The 21,720-nt window shown below is 32.6% G+C and overlaps 1 protein-coding gene across 1 annotated transcript in view; it reads left to right on the plus strand.

Moving 5' to 3' along the window:
• The window catches only part of LOC106464177, a 30,021-nt gene extending 17,182 nt beyond the window's left edge, over nt 1-12,839 (plus strand). Inside the window, exons 3-6 of the mRNA XM_022391869.1 lie at nt 830-962; nt 3,926-4,045; nt 6,518-6,654; nt 9,450-12,839. Coding sequence (XP_022247577.1) covers nt 830-962; nt 3,926-4,045; nt 6,518-6,654; nt 9,450-9,581 — 522 coding nt within the window. The 3' untranslated portion in view covers nt 9,582-12,839. The remainder of the gene's footprint in view (nt 1-829; nt 963-3,925; nt 4,046-6,517; nt 6,655-9,449) is intronic.
• Nucleotides 12,840-21,720: the final 8,881 nt, after the last annotated feature.

The raw sequence follows: 21,720 nt of genomic DNA on the forward strand, positions 1-21,720 counted from the left end.
GGCTGTTGCCCAGTGCCCATTTCCACTGTTGGAATGGCACAGAAGTCAACAGATGCTGCATGTGACTACGTGACTGGTATGTCTTCTTATGAAATAGCAGAAATACCCTTTTCATTCCCAAATTGCTTGAGATATTCTACCTTTAAATGGGTATGTCATGGAAACAACATGTATACATGTGACTTGTATTGTTTTTTCCAGGGGGAGACCCTTATTGATTATACTTTGTACTATTGTCTGAGTCACATGAACAGCTTTTGCCACTAACCTTTGAACTCATAGATTTTCTCTGTTACAAGATGCTAAACTTTGCTCATCATAGCTGTGATATGACATATTACAGATTTTTTCCTGGTATCCCAAGTTGATCCATATCCCTTTATTTGTCATTGCCCTTAAATATAAGGGATGTCTCCATCTTGGAAATTCTACATCCCTCATCTAAACACATCTTTATGATCTGATTTTTATGAAGATTTTGCATTGGAAAGGACTGTTGCATACCCTTCCTCAGAGTGATAAATTTTTGGTCACACAACACTACCTACCAAATGCCATAAATGTTCAAAATGTAGTTCTGATACATTTTGTTCCACCTCAGCTTTATATTGGTTGTCATTGTCACGTAACTTGCTGATTTACATATTTAAAATCATTTAATATAATGTACTGAATCATCTGTAGTCAATCAGAATATTCTAAATACGAAATATTAAAATTTTCCTCAGTTAAAAGCTTTTGAAGATGCAGTTTTAACAATTATACTTATATTCACCTTTATTCTGGGTATAAGGACTGTGTTTAAAGAATATTTTCTTTTCTTTAAAAGATCATCCTAGTTTTTGTTGTGATTCGAATAATAAGTAAGAGGTTTTCTGACCGAAGTATGCTACTTATGGGAGTATCTATACTATGCCTAGCCTTGGGATGGTCTTTGGCATGCTTACCAACAGCCAAACCTAGTAAGTGCTAAATTTACTGACTTAGAATATTGATGTAAATATAATTACTGGAATTTTTCACTTGATTCACATAAGTCCATATAATGTTAATTAGAAAGTTGTAAAGTAAAAAACAAATGGTTAAGGAAACTAAATTTTATATACTGATTTAAAACATTTTATACAGTGTATACTTTTCTTGCTTTTTGAGCATTTTCAATCCATCCCTGCCTATTATATTCTGCTAAACTTGTATGTTCATATTATACAGTGAAATGCTTGTTGTTGAAAAATAAATTATACAAAAATTACTTTTTCAAAATATGTCTCCTTTTTTTTATACTCCAAAATATAACAAAATATCATTTTTCTGATTGTGAGATTTATTTAGTGGCATATCTCGGAAGTTTGGAACAAATAAAAATTTAAGTAGCAAAAATTGGCAGTTTTCAAAAATTACAATAAATCACAATTAATTGAAGTTTAACCTGTCTTTTTTCCAAATTTTAAATTTGTGTCCTCTCATTCTACTGCCTTGAGAATGCAGCACAAACTAAGCCTGAGGCCTTTATCTTAATGTTAAGATAACCCTTTCATCTCTGGAATCATACAAGCCTGAGGCCTTTATCTTAATGTTAAGATAACCCTTTCATCTCTGGAATCATACAAGCCTGAGGCCTTTATCTTAATGTTAAGATAACCCTTTCATCTCTGGAATCATCCTTGTATGACTTTTGTTATTAAGTCAACATCCTACCTTAGAGAATGCGACCAAAACTGTACACAATACTTCAAGTGAGATCTAACCAGCAACTTTTATAGAGATAATTACCTCTTTTCATTTGCAATATTAAATAAAAAATAATGTGTTCATGCACAATGACACATAAATTACAACTTGTAATTACAGTTTGTATATGAAAAAATGTTTCTGTTTGTTTCATTTAACTTTACTCGTGGCAACAAAGCACTGCCTCATTGGCTTGAATGATGAGCTTATCTACTAATTTACCAAGACATTTTCCTTCAATCATACTGTTTAGTGGATTCTTATCTGTATAAAGCATGCAGTCCAAATTGTTGTAACAAAAATGCATTACCATGTACTTGCCATAGCTAAAGGTAACTTGCTAACTATTTATCCAAGTATGAATGGATCCAGATCATTCTGTGATACCTCTACATCCTCAGTATAGCTAAAAATACTCAAGAGTTTAATGTCATTGGCAAAAATTTGCTAATATAATATCCCTATGATTAATGTAAATAAAAAAAGTCGAGGCCTGGCATTAAACCTTGAGGCCCACCAATAGTAACAAAAGTTGAGTTTTACTGGATTCCGTTAATAATAAATTTTTCCTTTCACCCAGCCATCCTACAATTCAATCAATTAGTCTCTTCAATCTACACCAGTGTAATTTTCTTAGCTAATATTCTGTGTAGCACCTTAAAAAATTTAATTACACCAAATCTACACACTTTCCAATATCCCATTAACAGTTAGTAGCCTAAAAAAAGTCCACAAGTTAGTAGGCAAGATTTCTCTATAGTGTATCTATCTTAGCCATTTTCTATATTTTATTAGATCATTTTTCATTGTTTCTGGTCTATAATTTTCTGGGACAAGTGTTATCTCATTTAAAAAGAGGAGTCACTTTTGCAGTTCTCCAACCCCTAAACACCTAACCAACTAAAGAATAAGTCTGGTTAAAAATACACCATACAGTTGACTTAATAAAATCAGAACATCAAATGTGATCATACTACAGTAAAAAATGAAAATTATTAATCAAAATTATATTTAAAATTATAGTATGCTTGCTTCTGTCCTTGGTAAGAAAAGAAAAATGGCTGTTCTCCTTCATTCCAAAAATTTAATTTACAATAGTTAACTTATTAAGTGGTATCTCTGAACTTGTGGTTTCATTCAGCAGAAATAACAATTAGTAAGATAAAATCCCATTTCAATGAACAGAAATTTGTTGTTAAAAATAAGAAAAGTAACCAACCTAATCTTTCTGAATATATTCCAGAATTAACCATGGAATTTATGGAACAGCTACTGCCTTAATCTGTATGCTTTATAATGTAACAGAATTAAATACAAGAGAATTATTTAGAATTTAAGCTAAATGTGTTAAATAGTGATGATCAGTTCTTCTTCCAGTTCTTTAAATTTCATATTTGAATTACATTTGTATGTTTTAAATGTCAGTAGAGTGTCAAACCTTGTAAATATATAAAATATAAAGTTTGCAAAGTGAGTATTGTTGTTTTAAACTAGGTCTTTGAAGTTCATATAATAGTTTTTTTGTTTTTTAGTTTTTAGAAATTGTTCATTTACTTTGATTATCATAACTACAAATCCAAAGAAGATTCTTAAGACATAAACATTTAGTTTCTAGCTTTTATAGCCAATATTTCCAAAGTATACATTATTTAAACTAGGTTGTAGTTGATTATTTCTTACTATTGCTCATTATTTGCAAAATTGGTATCCCTTGTGTTACTAACTTTGTTTTTATACCTGTAGATTTCATATGTTCCAGATAATGAGTAATTTTTGGTTTTTGCTTATTACAACATTCAGTTCAAACAACTAGGTGAAATCACTATTTATGTGGTTTAGATACATAGAGGACTCCATAACTAATTTATGGTATTAATTGCAATAGTCATGGTAGTTTAAATTTTTTTATGTGACTCGTATATTATTAAATACCCTGTAACAAAAAAAAAATCCTGGATCTTTAAGTAATTTCATACATAAATAGTTTGGAAACGTGTTTAAAACCTTAAGGTTTCCAGATGGACCCACTGGTTATTCTAGGGTTAAATTGTTTGACAACTATAGAATGCATTCTTGTTCTGTTTGAGGCAATATAAGTACAAAAGTTCAATCACTTTTTTATCACATTAATAGATTTAAAATATGTTTTTTTTTACCTCTGTAATTTGTATAAAGTTTATGCTTTGTTTTTTAGATGATAAAGGATCTTTACCATATCTCATCGTGGGAATTATTATTGATTTACTTGGGATTCCTTTCTTGTTTGTTTGTTCAACTTCTCTTCTATCTAAGGTGACAAGCAATAAAAATCAAGGTATTGCTTAAAAAAGTATTTTACTTCTGTTGATATAATAATTGTTTTTGTAAATTATATTGTGTATACTTTGCTATGTGCTTTCTTTTTTGGTTACTTGCAATGTTTATTAAAATTTGTTGTTTGGGTCTCTCTTTTTTTTCAGATATTTACAGGTCCAAAAATTATAACAAATTCATAAAAAAGCATCTTATGTAATGTGTGTGTACTTCTTGGATTTAATAACAAAATTGGTTATATAGGGCTTAAACTGGTTGGTAATAACTGTTAGTAATTGTCATCCAGGTTTTATAGGTATTAACCAAAATTTTTACTGATATACATTGATATCTTCTCTATATTCATTTGTAGTATGTATACACATTAGACTTAAATTTATTCTCTTAGATAGAGTTATTTATTCATTGCCATAAGGCATATTTTTGCAGTTATACAAATTTCACCAAGACTTAATGTACTGTCAGGTTTTGTATAGGGCCGGATTATTTACAGTAGGTGTCTGTGACTTGTTGGCAATAAATTTCAACAATAAACAAACAGCACGTAGTCCACTTGTTTTAAAACAATGTATTAAAACAAGTCAAACACATGTACAAATGTTCGTTACACTTTTGGTTATTACAGTTGTATCCAGAGCTTTAAATAATCCTCTCTTTTTGTCAAAGTACACACACAGGCTGGTTCAGTTACTTTAGAACACAATTTGACAAGACAAATTATTCTTCTCTACTCCATTGTTGCAATACAATCTGTGATACTTTCACTTTAAAATGACCTGTATTAACTCTTTATAGCTAAACTCACAAATATGCAGTCTAGATCTATTTAACTATATCTCGCACTAACTAACTTTCTCCATTTAACTTAACTTGAACTACATTTTGGACACATATTTATTAATTAGCCCGACTGAGGCCTAGAACTTTCCACACACCATGAGATACTATGATGTAATAATACTCAAGAAAAACTTGAAAGGTTCTAGTAACATGATGCAATAATACAACAATCACCAATTTATGACATTTAAACTACTCAATGTGTGATTTGCACATTTACGTAAACAAACCTGCAATAAACTAACATTTATAAAAATAACTACATTTAACACTCTCGCTATACTTAAATTAAAATAGTCATGTGTATCTAACATTTACTTACTTTTAATATTTTTATCATCTTGAAAGTTGGCTATCATAATAAAGCTCTTTTTTTTTCCATTCATTTATGGTTATTCATTTTAATAAACTAGGCCAATTAAAAAGCAAACAAATATCTGGAATGAACAAATGACACAGTGTGTTCCTTGGAGTTAAAAAATTAACAGAACTGTTGGATAGTTATGTAAATGCTTATGCTATCAGTTCACATTTGTGGCTTGTAAATATATTTTAAATGGATATACTTCACGTGTTTAATAGTCACTATTTACCATGTTGGATGTTTCTTTGTTGTTGTTTTTCACTTACTTTTACTCTTGTTTTCAGTTGTCAAAAATGAGCAGCAGCTTAAGCCTGATTTTTTTAAATCCAATTACTAACCAGTATTTTAAAAAGATGTGAAGTGACTGTATAAGATTAAATTTTGAGTATGAAATTAATTGTTCTGAATATGTCAAATAGTTATTAAATTCATTCATATGCTACCTGCAAATCACAATTGTATAGTATTCTTAACCTTAATATCATATTCATTAGGTGCAAGATAAACACGTACTACTATTAATTTATCAGGAACATTGATTTGGAATTCCATGTGTATGGTAAAGTTGAAACAATGTTTTTGTCTTGAAACTGAAGCTTTGTTGTAATGAAAATCATTGTGTTGAGTATATTTCCTTTGATTAATTCTCTGCAACAGATTGGCTTTATTCCTGGACCTCATTAATCTTGGTTTTATTATTACAACCTATATTGAAACTTTCATTGTTATTTTTCTATTTACCTTTTATTCCTTTCAATGCTGTTTCAAACACTGTCCACATCTTATGCTATTAGGGTGACTGGTTTTATATAAAATATAATAACTGTTTGACTGTTCTATTACAGCATAGTTTTAGACTAGAATTATTATTTTTCTCCAAATAGAACAGTGATTAAAAATTTTAATTTAATAAATTTCAATGAAAGTGCACAAGTACTGAGTAAAAAATATTGATCAAAATGTTGTATAATGCATGTTTTTCATCCGACACAAGAATGCTGTTATATAGCTATGCAAAACATTTTAAGAAGACTTAATAATGGTGTAGCTATTGTTTTGATTATTGATTCCAGCTTACATTGACCATAGAATTAATGATATTCATATGTAATTAGGTTATAATAAACGTTTTATTGTTATAAGTTGTATATATTTTAGAGAATTTTGGAAGGCTACTTTCTAGGTTTTCTGCATATCTTCTATTGTTATCAAATAGCCTTCTGAAAAATATACTAAAAGCTAATAAAAATATTTTTATTCCTTCTGTAGCATTAAGTCAGGGTTTAAGAAGAACTATGGTGAGTTTGGGATGTATTATTGGACCACTGTGGGGAGGTGCTTTGCTTGAACCACGTTTTCGTTATATTTTGTTTGCCGTTCCTTTTGCAGTTTGTATTCTAATCACAGTAAGTTATGTCTTCATTCAGATTTGTTTTATGTAAGAATTTTAGCCTTCAAAATTAAAATATTTATAAACATTATAAGCAGAAGCTCTTAAGTTTTTATGCTTTGCCAATTCAAAGTATGAGTTTACAATTTAGACTATATATTGGAGGGAGATAAATTACATCAATGTGTTTGCTTTTCAATATTTTTATTGATGTGAAGTCAACTTCTCTGAAAAAAAGAATCTGATGTTACATCATTAATTCTGTTTGAATGGTTATTATACATTTGACCCCCACGTTACGGAAGGGATATGTTCTTGAAAAAGCTTCCAAAGCGAGAAATTCAATACCTCGAACCTTATATTCCCATTGATTCCCATGTTATAAGTGTAGATACATTCTTATGGAAATTTTTTTGATCCACAAAAGTAATTAAAACACACATGAATGTAAGAAAACATTTTTAAACACATATTAAATGTAAGTGACATAGTTTAATAGTTTTACTCACTAAAAATAGTAGTAAGTACACAAAAATAATTAGATTTTACACAGTGGGAGAGGGAGACTCAGTTCTGGTACTGATGTCTGCCTCACCCTGTAAATCATCATCATCATCATCTTGATGTGTCAAAAGTTATTTGCTGTTTCTGCAGCATTTTCTCCTTGTAGCAGTTCATGACATCATATAGTCCTCTTGTAATTCTTAGGCTACTTTCACGACTGGGATCATTAGCACTAAGGATTTGCACCACTACTTCTACGAGGGCAAAGGACTGGAATAAGTGGTTGGTAGTCAGCTGAAGTTGGGTGGGTGGTGTTTCAATAATTTCCTCTTCTGCAGTTCGCTCTTGTTTCAATATTATTAGATTCTCATTTGACATATCTTCTTCATGGGACTTTAATAACTCAACCACATCATCTTCAATGATATCTTCAGCCTGTCTTGCAATTGCCACAATGTCTTGGTGAACTTTCTTAGCACTTTCTGCTTGGGGGAACTCTGTAAAATCATTGGTACACTCTGGCCATATGTTTCTCCACACGCCATTCATAGTTGACTCCTTCACTTCATCCCATGACTTGGTGATGTTGTCTGTTGCATCCATAATGTGAACTGTAGGCTTTTCATCTCCATCAATAGCTTTAATCAGTTGTTTCAGAGTTCTCTGTAAGTAATATCTCTTGAAATTGGAGATGACACCTTGATCCATTGGCTGGAGCAGTGAAGTTGTGTTCTTGGGGATGTACTCAACTCTTACATTATCAGAAAGATCATTCAAGTTTACTGGGGGGCTTGGTGCAATTGTCTAAGATGAGCAATGCTTTGTTGACAATATTACATTTTGCACAGCAGGACAGAAGAAATTGATGAACCAGTCATCAAAATACTTAGTCTTTCAAGCCTTCTTATTTGAGTGTCAAATCACTGGTAAATTATGCTTGGCATATCCCTGGTGTTTTGAAACTGTACACTAGTAAGGGCATTAATCTAAAATCTCCAGCAGCATTGATACCCACAAGTAGAGGCAAATGATCTTTTGAAGCTTTGAACCCTTCTCAGACTTCTCTTCTCAAAAATAAATGTTCTATCTGGAACTACCACTTTGTTCAGTCACCAAATCATCATACAAGGTTTTTGCCTTAGCTTTTATAACCATTGTGTTTAATGGCACATTACGTTGGATTTGGTCTTCAATCCACACACTCGGGAATCTTTCCATATTAAGCATCACTTCATTTCTTTGAAAATACAATGTACGAGCACTTAGACGTGTAGCTACTTTTGCACCTGCCTTGATTTTTTTCTTTATTATCACAAATTGTTCTCACTGTAGAGGTAGCAAGCCCTAAAGATTTAGCAGTAGAGCTAAGTTTCTCTCTGGCATCAAACCTCCTAAAAAACATCAAGTTTCACATCCAAATTAATTCTTTTCCGTGCTCTCTTGGATGTACTACTTGCACTTGAACATGATGGCCTCTTTCCAGACGTCTTGAGTAAGGGTAATACACTGCATAGTCTTGAAAAGCAATGCAAAGAACAACCGCATAAACAAAGCACACCACCTATGTCACTGATGCTTGGAAATATTCTAAAAAACAAATACGATTTTGGGCCAAATTGGTTGTTGTTTTTTTTGCATTTTGTGTTTAAAATTTTTTTATATTTACCCCAAAATTCTGTAAGGGCAAATTTAGTCTTTACTCCGAATTTATTGGTCATAATTTCCATATGGGTGAAATTCCATAACCCGAACATCCATAACATGAGGTCAGACTGTATTATCCTAAAAATAGTTTTCTTCATTTCTAGACCTACAAATCAAATTAATAATTAAATAAATTTATTCAGGTTTACCATGAAAACTGACTTTAGAAGTTTTTGTAATGAAGTTGATTGGTAAAATAGTTGTTTTGTTTTGCTTTTTTTTTTCTGTACAAAAAACTAATGGAAAATATTTCAAGTAAATAAAGTGATTCTACTTAAAACAAGAAAATACATAATCTTTAACTTAGACTTTAGATTATAGTGGAATTTTAGTAAGATTATTATTTCACCACAATTCATAATTGGCAGTTTTTTTGTGGTACTTTGTTATGAAATATTTTAATGAACGCTTTGAATAAGGTAGTTACCATTACCCAAGTACACAAATTACAATTATTAATCAAAGAATTGAGTGTTCATGTACAATATGTCTCTCTCTCTATATTTATCTATATATCATACTGATTGATATATGTAATGTATTAATTTTTCACTACATTTCTGTGTTTTTCAAGAGTTCTAATGTTCTTTGTTTTCTTTGTAGGTTATGTTTTTGGGCTCTTATCGTCGTCTCAAGACCACTACCAATATTTCCTCAAACTGCTCAGATCAAGACATTGCTAACCAAAATGATGGTGATATTGCAGATACCCATAGTCTCCTTTCTAATACTTGATATTTATTACTCTTTAATACTTTAATGATGTTTCTTATTATCTTGAAATAACTCATTTTTTGATTATGTGTTAAAAACTTTGTGAAGAAGAAGTACCAGCATATTTGTATGACCTTCCAACAAATGAATATGATATTTTCAAACAGCAGTGCAATTCAGAGATTTGAATTTAATAATAATTTATACTTGTGCCATTCAAATGTAAATGTTCAGTGGGAAAGTAATTCACCCATTTGGCTTAAATTATTGAGTTGAATTGTTTTTGCAAAGAATTGGTTTTAGATTAATTTGAATGTTGCAAGAAGAAAATGGCTGTATTTTAGGTTTATTCTATTTTGTATATGTTTTGTATATATATACATACATATGCTTGTGTACTTCTGTGCTACAGACAAAATACTTTATTTATACTCTGGTAAGTTATATTAAATAAGAAGTTAAATCACCATTACATTTGTCACATTAACTTGTTTTATATAACAGTGTTGCTGAAGTATTTTTTTAGTTAATCTTAAAGGTTCTGTGGTTGTTTTTATGAACTTCAGATTATATAACTTGAAATAGTAACTTGTGAATTTTTTTAGAATGGAAAAAAAAACTATTCAAGTTTTTTGTTTTATGATTAGGGTTGTCTTGGGTGTTTAAATTTATCTCAGCGATTCAGATGTGTTAGCCGCTATTTGCACAGCCATAAGTCAGATGGCTTGTAACATCAAATATCAGGTTTTGATATCTGTGGTAGGCACAACACAGATAATCCATTGTGTAGCTTTCTGCTTAACTACAAACAAACAAATTCAGACATGTATTGAGTCACAAATGAGTCACATATTTTAATATAAACAGCACATTTGTAAGAGAATGAGAAGTTTATTTTAGGGTATGTGTTTGAATCACCAACAAAGCTTGATATTATTCAGTGATGACTTATGCAAATGTTAGCATATTTTAACAAAATATATAAAGTACTTAACTATCAAATGGCAAGAAGTATTTAAATTTCTGTCTGTCTTTCTTTCTTCATTTTAATTTTTTTAAAGTATACATTTTACACCGCATGTTTCAGTGAGTGATTTGATGTTATTTGCAGTAACTAAAAGCAAAACCTATTAAAATTTACAGAATGAAAATGAACGTTCTGTTCTTTGGCATAGTTACAAAAATAATATGAAAAGGAACCTCATTGTGTTAGCCATACAAATATATAGAAAATCAAGTAAAAACAGAAATATCATTAAACATACAAGTTGGTTTATACCAGGATGATCATAGGCTAGCATGATTTTTAATTCTCTGTTGTCTCAAGATAACATTTCACTCAAAGAACTACATAATTTCCGTTTCTAGATAATAATTTATTTTGAAAAGTAATTTTGTCTACTTAATTTTGCCAGAGACAAAACTAATTTCTAAAAATTATGCAATTATATATTTTTTTTGTATATAGGTATTAACATTACTTACATGTGGTTTCCTAGCTTATTAAACTAAGAGGAAACCAATTTAAAATTGCCAAGCATATCTTCCAGCCATATTAGTACAGTGTAGCCCTATTATAATGCGATCATTGACGTCCATAAAATGTTATCGCGAAACAAGCGGGGGTTGCACTAAATCAGGGTTTTACTTAAAATCTTAAAAGTTATTAATTTGTAAACTATAACGAGGTTATGGTTACGAGGTCAGTCCCAGTGACCAAGCCCGTGTCGAAAGAGTTAATGACCCGTCACGTTATATCCGAATTCGCGTTAAATCGGGGCACTTAAAATCGGGGTTTCTATTAGAATACTTCCACTGCTGTTTATTAAGGTTGGTGTCACCTTTGCATTCTGTTGTGAACATTATCATATTGTGTTAATTTTATTAATGTAATAACTTTATTTTTTATCAATACCACTTGGATAGAACATTCACTAATTTTATATTTATTTTGATGCATTTTTTTTTGCATTGTATGTATGATAAATGAAAAGTAGGTTTAAAGTCATCACACATGACGCTAAAATTACTGTTTCCATGTCATGAATGTAAAATATATGTATAAAATAATAAGTAACACCAAACTTTGTATGTTAATTGTCTTTCACATATAGACAAATACACCTGGAGCTCTAAAGATTACTTTGAATTACCAATTACTTAACACCTCCCTATGTTCATTCCAAGATTTATTTTCATCATTGTTTAATGAACATTATGAACTAGTTTGTTCATGAAGTAATGAGTTTTATATGTGTTTATGAAATTATGAACTTTGGGTTTAGAATACTTATAATATAATAATATATTTTTTCTTTTAGTATATTGTAAGTAATGTAATATTTTGTTCATTCTTCAGTAAGTAGACAGAATATTTTACTTCAACATCAAGTTCTCAGACATGACTCATTTAAAAGACTTGGAAATCAAGTAAAACAATTATGTTGTCAAGTGGATACACTGAATGTTTCTTTGTATATTTGATCTCTCTAGCTTAAAATTATAATGAAACAGACAGTCGAAAGCTATAAACGGTTCTTACAACATCGTTTTAAGGCATCGAGAGCTTTTTTTTCTTATTGTACTCCGTTTCTAGTAGTGTTCTTATGTTATTTACTAATTTTATTCCAAAACCTGCGGTGTAGTACATGAACGTCCTGGAAGTTATCATTGGTAATACTAAGTTAGGTTAATAAACATTAAACCGAAACACTCAGAACTGTATCGGTTTGTACAACTGTCAAATACTCGAGGTTTTGGCGAAGATTTCATGTTGCTGTGTTTGTACCTGTTAAAATTTCTTTAGTTCTCGAGAAACTCCCTTTTCAAATATGCCATAGTGGGTATTTATAAAAGTAGAATTCTTCAAATACTGGAAATATAAAAAATTATCAATAATTTTTTTGCACTTAAATTGTTTAATATTCCTACTATACTTAAAGGTGTACATCTTTTTTTATTGATGTTGATTTTTTCCTAAATGTTGAAACTTGCGCGTTTAATGATTAAAGAACACATAGTCAGTGCTCTTACCGCTAGAATATAAATTTCTGTTGTTTCAGTGTGTATGTAAAAAAATTAAAGTTAATTTAACTACTTTTTCATTATCTCTAAGGGAATATCTCAGAAGTACAAAGCACTGTTTTCCTTGATGGTTTTTTTTATTGTAAGAGTTATTTGGTGGTGTATCCGAGCTGTTGGAAGTTGAGTCAGGAATCTTTTATTTGAAATGATGAAACAAATGTGTATACTTGTGATGTTAAAGTAATAAAATGTTACGAAAAAAAATTAAGTATTTTCATATCTCATTCCTTTACATGTGTGGAAACTGTTTTCTTCCTTTCTTTCTCCTGGCCGGTCCATTGGCCATGGCATGATCTGATGGTTAGAGCATTCAACTCGCAATCTGCGTGGGAACGAAACCCATACTCGCTTGTCCTTTCAGCCGTGTGAGCATTATAATCAATCCCACTATTCTTGGTAAAGAGTAAGAGTTGGAGGTTGGTGGTGTTGATTAGATGCATCCCCTCTAGTCTATCACTTCAAAATTAGGGACGGCTAGCGCAGATAGCTCTCTTGTAGCTTTGTATGAAATTCAGCAAACAAAAGAACGGCTCAATGGTTAGTGTGCCGGACTGTGGAGTTGAGGTCCTGTGGATCGAGTCCCGTTACCACAAAGAAGGAAAATAAAATCGCGCTTTGCACTTTGGGGCCGTGGGTGTGTTATAAGAGTGATGGCCATATCTCACCATTCTGTCTGACAAGAGTTGGCGGTATGTGGTGTTGGGGCTGCCTTCCCTCTGGTTTATCACTTCTAAATTAGGAGTGTATATACAAGATAGCCCTTTTGTAGCTTTGTGTGAAATCTGACAAATCTTGTTTCTCTCACTAAAACATTAAAAGATGCATTTCGCATAAATTAAGAGCTAATGATGGATGTCCTAGTTGTTGAATTCACAGCAATCCTATACCTTCGTATACTTATTTATTTTTTGAAAAAAACATGTTTTACATGAAAAAAAAAGGAACAGAGGATAGAATTTAATTTAGAAATGCAACGTGAAGTTTTAACTGTATGTCAACCAGTAGTTTTTATGGTTTGGTATAAAACTATGAGTAATAAAAATTTACCGCTTTGTCTTTAATGCACATTGAAACCCAAACCAACTCTACGATGAAATATGTAAACATATCTCAATTTCCATGTTTCCGTTTTTGTGGTTATCTGTAAAAGTTTGCAAAATTAGACAAAAATTTATAACATTTCTAAACTCACAACGGGACGTGCGTATTAGTAAACCAAATCATCGTTCAAAAAGAAAACAAATAGGCTATTTCGATGTTCAGATTAATATAAACCGTGTAGCATTGAAATATTTTCGAGCACACGAGAAAACTCTGCTTAGCAAATTACTATGTTCAGAAGTACTTATGTAAGTTATACATTAAAATAAGTTTGTGAGTAAGAGTAAAACAATCGAGATGAACTCGTTTGGGCCCGGCATGGCCAGGTGGTTAGGGAGTTCGACTCGCAATCTGCGGGTTCGAATCCCCGTCACACCAATCATGCTCGCACTTTCAGCCGTGGAGGGCGTTATAATATTCGGTCAATCCCACTATTCGCTGGTAAAAGAGTAGCCCAAGAGTTGGCGGTGGGTGGTGATGACTAGCTGCTCTCCCTCTTGTCTTACACTGCTAAATAAGGGACGGGTAGCGCAGATAGCCCTCGTGTAGCTTTGCGCGAAATTCAAAAAACACGTGCGATAAGTTTGTTTCAGATTTTAAACTGAAGAGAAATTTAGTGAGATGAGTAATAACATTCGTAGATAATCTCACTGAAACAAGTACAAAGTGTTTCCTCTAATTGCTTCCTTCTTTTTTATTCATTATTACTTATGGTATTGGTTGGGAAATGATAATTGGAAAGTTTATTCTCATTAACAAATAATTGACTAACTTGGACAATTCAGATCCAGTTGCATAGTTTTTATCCAGACCTTTCTGGTCTTTGTATTTAGTATATTAGTTCAATTAGAAACATTTCTTTTTTGATTAATTGAGGAAATAAAGAGAATATCGTATATGATGATTTTGTTTTTCGAGGTAACGAAGCTTTGCATAAGTATTTTCAGCTGATAAGACGAGTGCAAAGTTCAAGACCAGAACTTAAATATTTAGTATTAGTCACTGCGACTTATTATTTTAATTTTAGAATACATTGGTGCTTTTCTGTGTAACTGTTGTTTGTTGTTGTTTTTTTCCCCCAGCGGCATGTCTGCGGACTTACATCGCTAGAAACCGGGTTTCGATACTCGTGGTGGACAGAGCACAGATAGCCCATTGTGTAGCTTTGTACTTAAGTTCAAACAAAGAAACTGTTTTTTAACGTTAATGTACTAAAAAAGCGAATATTGGTCGCACACATTTTTCAGTAAAAAACATTTGAAATATGTAATTAAAATGAAGCTTGGTATTGTAATTACAGGAAAGGAAATTACAGTTTCTAACAATGTAAATTCAAACTATTTCTACGGATCGATTGATGATAAGGCAAATTTACTTGTCTTACTATAGTATTGAATATTTTTGTCTTACAGGCTATACCAAAAAAATACTTGTATCAGCATGTGTTTTTCTTGCTATTGTAGCAAATTTTTTTCCGCTCGAGGGACAAATGAATTAGTCAATTTATAACAGTTTCATACCCCCCCCCTCTCTCTCATTTGGTGGCTTGAAGGCTAATAGTAGTAAATATTTGGGTTCAATCCACTTGATGGGCGCGTTACAGTTAGTCCATTGTACAGTTTTTTACGCAATGACAAGTCCTCTCCAAACTGTTGGAGACTGCTTGTGTTTGTTTGGAATTAAGCACAAAGCTACACAATGGGCTATCTGTGCTCTGCCCACCACGGGTATCGAAACCCGGTTTCTAGGGTTGTAAACCCGCAGACGTGCCGCTGGGGGGGACTGCTTGTGTTTAAAATGTCTGGCAAATAAAAATGTTAATAAATGCAATAGTGTTATGAAAGCTTGCTTACACATGTCGCCTTAATTTTGAATCAGTTTGAAAATGCTTCTGGCAACTTCTTGAATAAATTATTTCAGTAAGTACATATTTAAAATTTACAAAAGTTACTTGATGATGTACAGAAAATCGGCACTGTTAGATAACTGCTACTGATTACTACAAGCGATACAAATAACGCTGTATTATTATCCGAACCAAATAAAATATTCTAGCACAAGTGACAAGCGTATTTTTAGTAGGCGATTGAAAAATGTACATATCTTCAATGTAAAATAATATGTGTATATGTAGTTGAAGAATGTGACAAACATGGCTTATATGTGTTAGAAAAATACTTGAAGTAAGATATCCAAATATTTCAACAGGATGATAACATTTTCATCCCCTTTTCTTTATTATGTATTACATTGTAATTTTCCAGTTTACTAAGTATTACATTCTAAAGTAATATTTCCAGCCTAACTCCACATTACATATTTAGAACAAGTTCGCAATTTAATTCACGAGCTTCTTTTAAGACGAGGGACATTTTAAAATCTCAAGTATAAAATAAATAAATATATCACTTAAATAATATTGTTTTTGTTCCCTTTTAAATTTACAACGTTATAATCCGGGTTTCTATACAGCACAGTACAGATAGCCCATTGTGTTGCTTTATGCTTAATTTCAAACAAACAAACAAACCCTTTTTAATTTCACGCATTGCTACACGAGATAACATAAATAACACCCATCTAATGATTAATACCGAAAATTTATCTTGTCTAACACGCGCTGAACAACTAATCACACACACGTGCGCTAATCGAGATGTAAACAACTTGCTTACATGCTTTCTATTTTCACTCCTTTTCAGTGAGTTTTAACTTTATTCAACGTGAACAGTTTAAATTACACAAATTACTCTCATGATACCAAATAAGAAGGTATATATTTATCCCTTGTACACTAAGGACTTTTACTAACGAATCATTTGAAACATCGTTAACAGGTTTTCATAGTGCTGCAGATCTGAAAGGCAAACAATATCGTTAATTATGAAGCATACACAGGTTAAAAATAAAGAGGACCGAAATATTGTATAACTGCTAACTTAGTCTACTATTTTGTCAGCTTGAACGTAGATATAAAGTGGGCACCACAAACCTTGAATCAACAAACCCACATGATTACTATATTCTAAGCTGCCATGTTTTTTATAAATGTAGAGGAGATACTATAATATAGGTACAACATCGATTTTTCCGGAAACGTCACCTAACAGAAAACCGTAGGCCTAACGTTACATAATACTTTATTACTACAAAACAATTCACTTCCGATAACACTGCAGTTTCAATACACATCTGCTCACGCGCTTTACAAAAACAGTAATTAAAAATGTATATTATAGGTAGAATTTTGTGTATGTGTGTTTTGCTTATAACAAAGTCACATGGGGCTATCCGCTGTGTCTACCGAGGGGAATCAACCCCCTGATTTTAGCGTTGTAAATCCGTAGACTTACCGTTGTCACATTTTGTGTATATGCATATGTTAAATAACACCTGGACAAAAGACACTTGCACTTTTCTTAACTTTTTATCTTCACTGTGTAAATTTTTTGTCCAGTATAAAAATAGGGGTACAGGCGTTCTTCACATATGGGCTATACATATTAAGCCATACCGGTACGGTAAGTATCCAGTATTAAGGAACACTTTCTGTCTGTCTGTGGAAGCATCTTCTCCTAAACGAGTTGACTGATCCAGAACAAATTTGGCATGCTAACTTAGAAGTCCAAGAGCAAATAAATTCTTATTAAACCTTCCCATGTATTGAAAAATAAAAATATTATATAGAATAACCCGTATATCGTTACTATAATAGCTATTGTGAATAGTTGAGTTTCAACAAAATTCTTCAAGTCAAAAATTTAAATAAAGTTTTCAGCATTTTGGCTTGTTTCCCATAATCAGAATATACAGTAATAAAATATCCAGTTACAATGCGAAGCCTCTGTCTGGATCGGTATTTGGTCGTTGTGCGCAACCTGAGAAGGTCAGACCTCTTCCTCCTCCCTTTACTATTGCATATCAAACTGTCAAATGTTATAATATATTTACAAAATCAGGGCTTGGACATTATGTAGAACACTGGGTTGAAACACTGATTCTACTTCCTTCTTCAGGACCGTGTTCATGAATATAATGCTTATAGCATTTAGTGCTATTTCACTACTTCTCTTCATTTGTTCCATAGTAAAATACTACTTTTTTACTTGAAATAGTCACCAGAAATATATATATTTCACACAAAAATACCCTTTTAAATATACTTGTGATACCAAATTCTAAGCGATATTTTATGATCTAGTGCAGGTGGACATTTTCTTATAATAAAAATTGAATGGAGAAAGATACTTCAAACTATCATCATCATGTATGATATAGCAATCTATTGAGAGTAGTGAACCGTTTTTATATACATTTTTATCAAAATATTTGAACGAGCAACCTATGAGTCTGTCGTGGATTGGTTTTATATTTGCGTATTTATGCATGCATTTTAGGTTTGTTGATCTGGGTACTCTGAATGCTGTGATGATTACTATATTTTGTAAGGAGTGTTGCAAATTAGATCACATTTTTTCCCCGAGAGCATAACAAAGTAAATAAGATTTTAATTCAATCAAAAAATTAATTCCAAGTATCAATATCGCTTGATTTGGCCGCCATTGTTCTCACGCACTAGTTTTAATCGATTTGCAAAAGATTTCAGCAATGCAACAAACATGTCTGTTTTTGTAGCTGGCTCTGTGAGCACATCAGTGAGAACACGAATCAAGGTTTCACGTTTGTGTCTTTCACTTTCAGGCAAACTTTCCAACATTTATTCTGTGCATTGTTGAACGAAAGCTCGGCGGGATTTAAATCTGGAGAGTTCCCAATCCACATTCCACCACTTTTTCACGGACCACTCTTCAAATTCAACAATTCTGAAATACACAATACACTCAGAGCTTACATTTTCGTGCATCATATCTGCATTTTGTACTGAAACAATGTTAAGAAAATATTCATAAAATTGCATGTTAACAAAATATGTCAATTTGCTTAATTAAACATATCCCATCATAACCCAATAAAACACAATGTATGCCATACTCACATTTGTTATGACATTTGAGCTATTGTCTGTGAATTTCATTTATTACTGATAATTCCACCCACTTATGAATGTTTTAATTCAATCCAATTGAAACGTGTTAAACTATACTTACCAGAAAACATTAGGTAAAACTGTTTTCTCTCAGACGTAGTATGAATTTCTTTGTTACCTTTATACTTCCATGAAAATTCACTTTATCCGCTAATACCAACCATCTTAACATTACAATTGAGCAGCTATTATCAGATAACCAAGAGCTACTTTCTATAGTGAAACACTGCTCGATAGCTTGGAAAGTAACAGATGCTAAGCCCTTTAGGTACCATTAATCTTATAACTTACAAACTATCCTAATTTCTGAAGCTGGTCAATCCCAAGTATATCGATCAGAAGATCAGCAGTATATCAGAGCTGTATTTCACCTTTAATGCCATTGTTTCCTCATTTGGCTTGTCATGGACAGCCAGATAAGTACTTTTAGCTCTTTCTTTCTTTAATACCAGGTGAATCAATGTGACATAAGACAGCATCCTTGTCTTCCCCTGACTCATTACCCTCAATCTATGACTACTGGTAAGACCAGTGCACTATAGGATCATTTATGATGTATGGATACAGCTTATCAATTTATTCCACGCACTTTTGCGTGCCTCGTGTCTATTGTAACTCATATATCAATAGATTGAGCTGCTGGAATATAAAGTATGGGTTTGTCCAACCATATCCAAGCTATTTTATACTGTTGGATGTTCCAAAGTCAGATCCATTCTTTATTCTTGTACATCCATTCCTTTACAGTCTCGTCGTATAATTTTTTTTTCTTACATTTGACAACCATTCCAGCTGTTCATGTGCAAACTCGTGTGCATCAACTAATTCAGACTTTAATCAATCCATGTTCTTATGGACACTATGGGATATCTGCTCTAGAGAAAGGATCATACACCATCTTCACCCTAACGTACACATGTTCGACACACAACCTATAAATCTATATTCATTTGTTCTGTACACAATCATGATGGAAGGTAAGTGTTCATCACAGTCAGTTTGGCTGGAGTTAACAAATTTAGAACGTATATGCTTGATAGTTTGTATTACCTATTCTGCTGAACCATCAGGCTGGGGTGATAAGGCAAATACACACCTTCATTATATCTAATATTTTAAACAATATAGAGAACATTTGGCTACTGAAATCAGCTCTCTGATCCATATAAATCCCTTTTGATTATCCAAACTGTGCTATCCATTGTTTTGTTAACATATCAGGTATGGATTATGCCAAAGTATTGACCAATAGATAAGCCTCACTCTACTTTATAAAGTAGCGGATGGCAACAAGTATGTATCAATAACCTCGTAAAACTCTCTTGGAGTGGATCAGTGATATTCAGGGCTAGCCTCTGTTGAAGAGATCCAACAAACTTCTGTTGTAGTTTACTCTTTTCAGTAGACTCTTTTTATGCACAAACTATACATCATTCACACCAGCACCAAGCACCTCTACTCGAATATGACCTGTAGAACTGCTGTAGAATGTTAGCACAAGTATGAGTAACACTTGCATGCTTTCCATACTTTGTGTTTTGCAAAGTTTGGATAATCTCTCGTTTTAGAGCTGAAACTGATACACAATCTGATAACCATAGTTTGGTGGTTAATAACAATGGTACAATACGCTTTCAGCGCTCATAACAGACCATATAAGTGGCACATATTATGTGCATTGATGTTATGTTCTTCTATCTGTGCTGGTCAAGCTTTACATTGCCAAATGGCAAAGTGCTCTCATGCTAGATCTGGGCCCTTCAGTTGCTTTCCTAGAGCTCCCAAAGTATAATTGTGATATTCGTCCATTATTATAATCTACTACTGTAGCAAACAGGGTCTCACCATGTAGTGAATTAATCCATTCACATTTCCGTGTTGTGGGACAAGGTGATGCACTATCACAAAGCCATATTCTTGGAACAGTATTATCCAGTGTACTATCATCCCTTCCAGATTTTAAAGCTCATTAGCCATTTCCTTGGAGTATGATCCACTTGGATGGTGAACCACCTATCACACAAGTAGTTTGAATAGTATTTTACAAAAACACAACTACAAGCATTTTTCTGCATTTCCTCATTGTATATATATCTGCCTTTAGGAGCCATAATAATATAACCAGCATATGCAATTACATGTTCTATGTTTTACTCCATTCTACAACTTTGATAATATTGCCCCAATTCCACTATAAATGTTGTCAGTTTCCAATAGGAGCTCACTGTTTTGTCACGGATATTCCATCACCGGAGCCTCCACTAAAGTAAGCTTTAGAGATCAGAATGCGTCTTCATATTCCTCACTCTATCCAAATTTCATCTCAGTTTTAGTGACAGCAGACAAAGGTACTGCTATCTTGGTGAAGTTGGCCACAAACCATCAGTAGTCATATGCGTCTGCGTAAGGGGCACTTGCCCCCTCCCGGAAAACGAGAAACATAATTCATTCTGCATATGTATTTGAATTTAAAAGTTTTTTTATTCACTTCACAATTTCACACCACTTATTACACTTAATTTTCAATTCTAATACAATTTGCCTGGTTTGTCAGCAGCTTTATTTAAAATCTCTAGATACCTATCTTATTGCTAAATACTGAAAAACGTCGTGTTACGACAGTGGGGGTCACGTGACGAGTATTCTAGAAGATTCGCTAGTGTGTTACGACAGCGGGGTCACGTGACGAATATTCTAGAAGATTCGCTAGTGTGTTGCGACAGCAGGAGTCAATTGACGCTGGTAGCACGTGTTGAGAGTCTTAGAAGTTTCTAGAACAGGCAGTATCATCGTATATAAGTGCGCTAGACAGTGAGAGAGACAGACCGAGTCGAAGCAGTAGTGGAGACAGAGACGGAGGCAGAGACGTAGCGGATACGAAGCAGGCAGAGAGAAAGAAAGACAGCGATTACGGTCGGCGGGAACTGA

Source organism: Limulus polyphemus, unplaced genomic scaffold (genome assembly GCF_000517525.1).
Source record: "Limulus polyphemus unplaced genomic scaffold, Limulus_polyphemus-2.1.2 Scaffold1580, whole genome shotgun sequence".
Classification (NCBI taxonomy): Eukaryota; Metazoa; Arthropoda; class Merostomata; order Xiphosura; family Limulidae; genus Limulus; species Limulus polyphemus.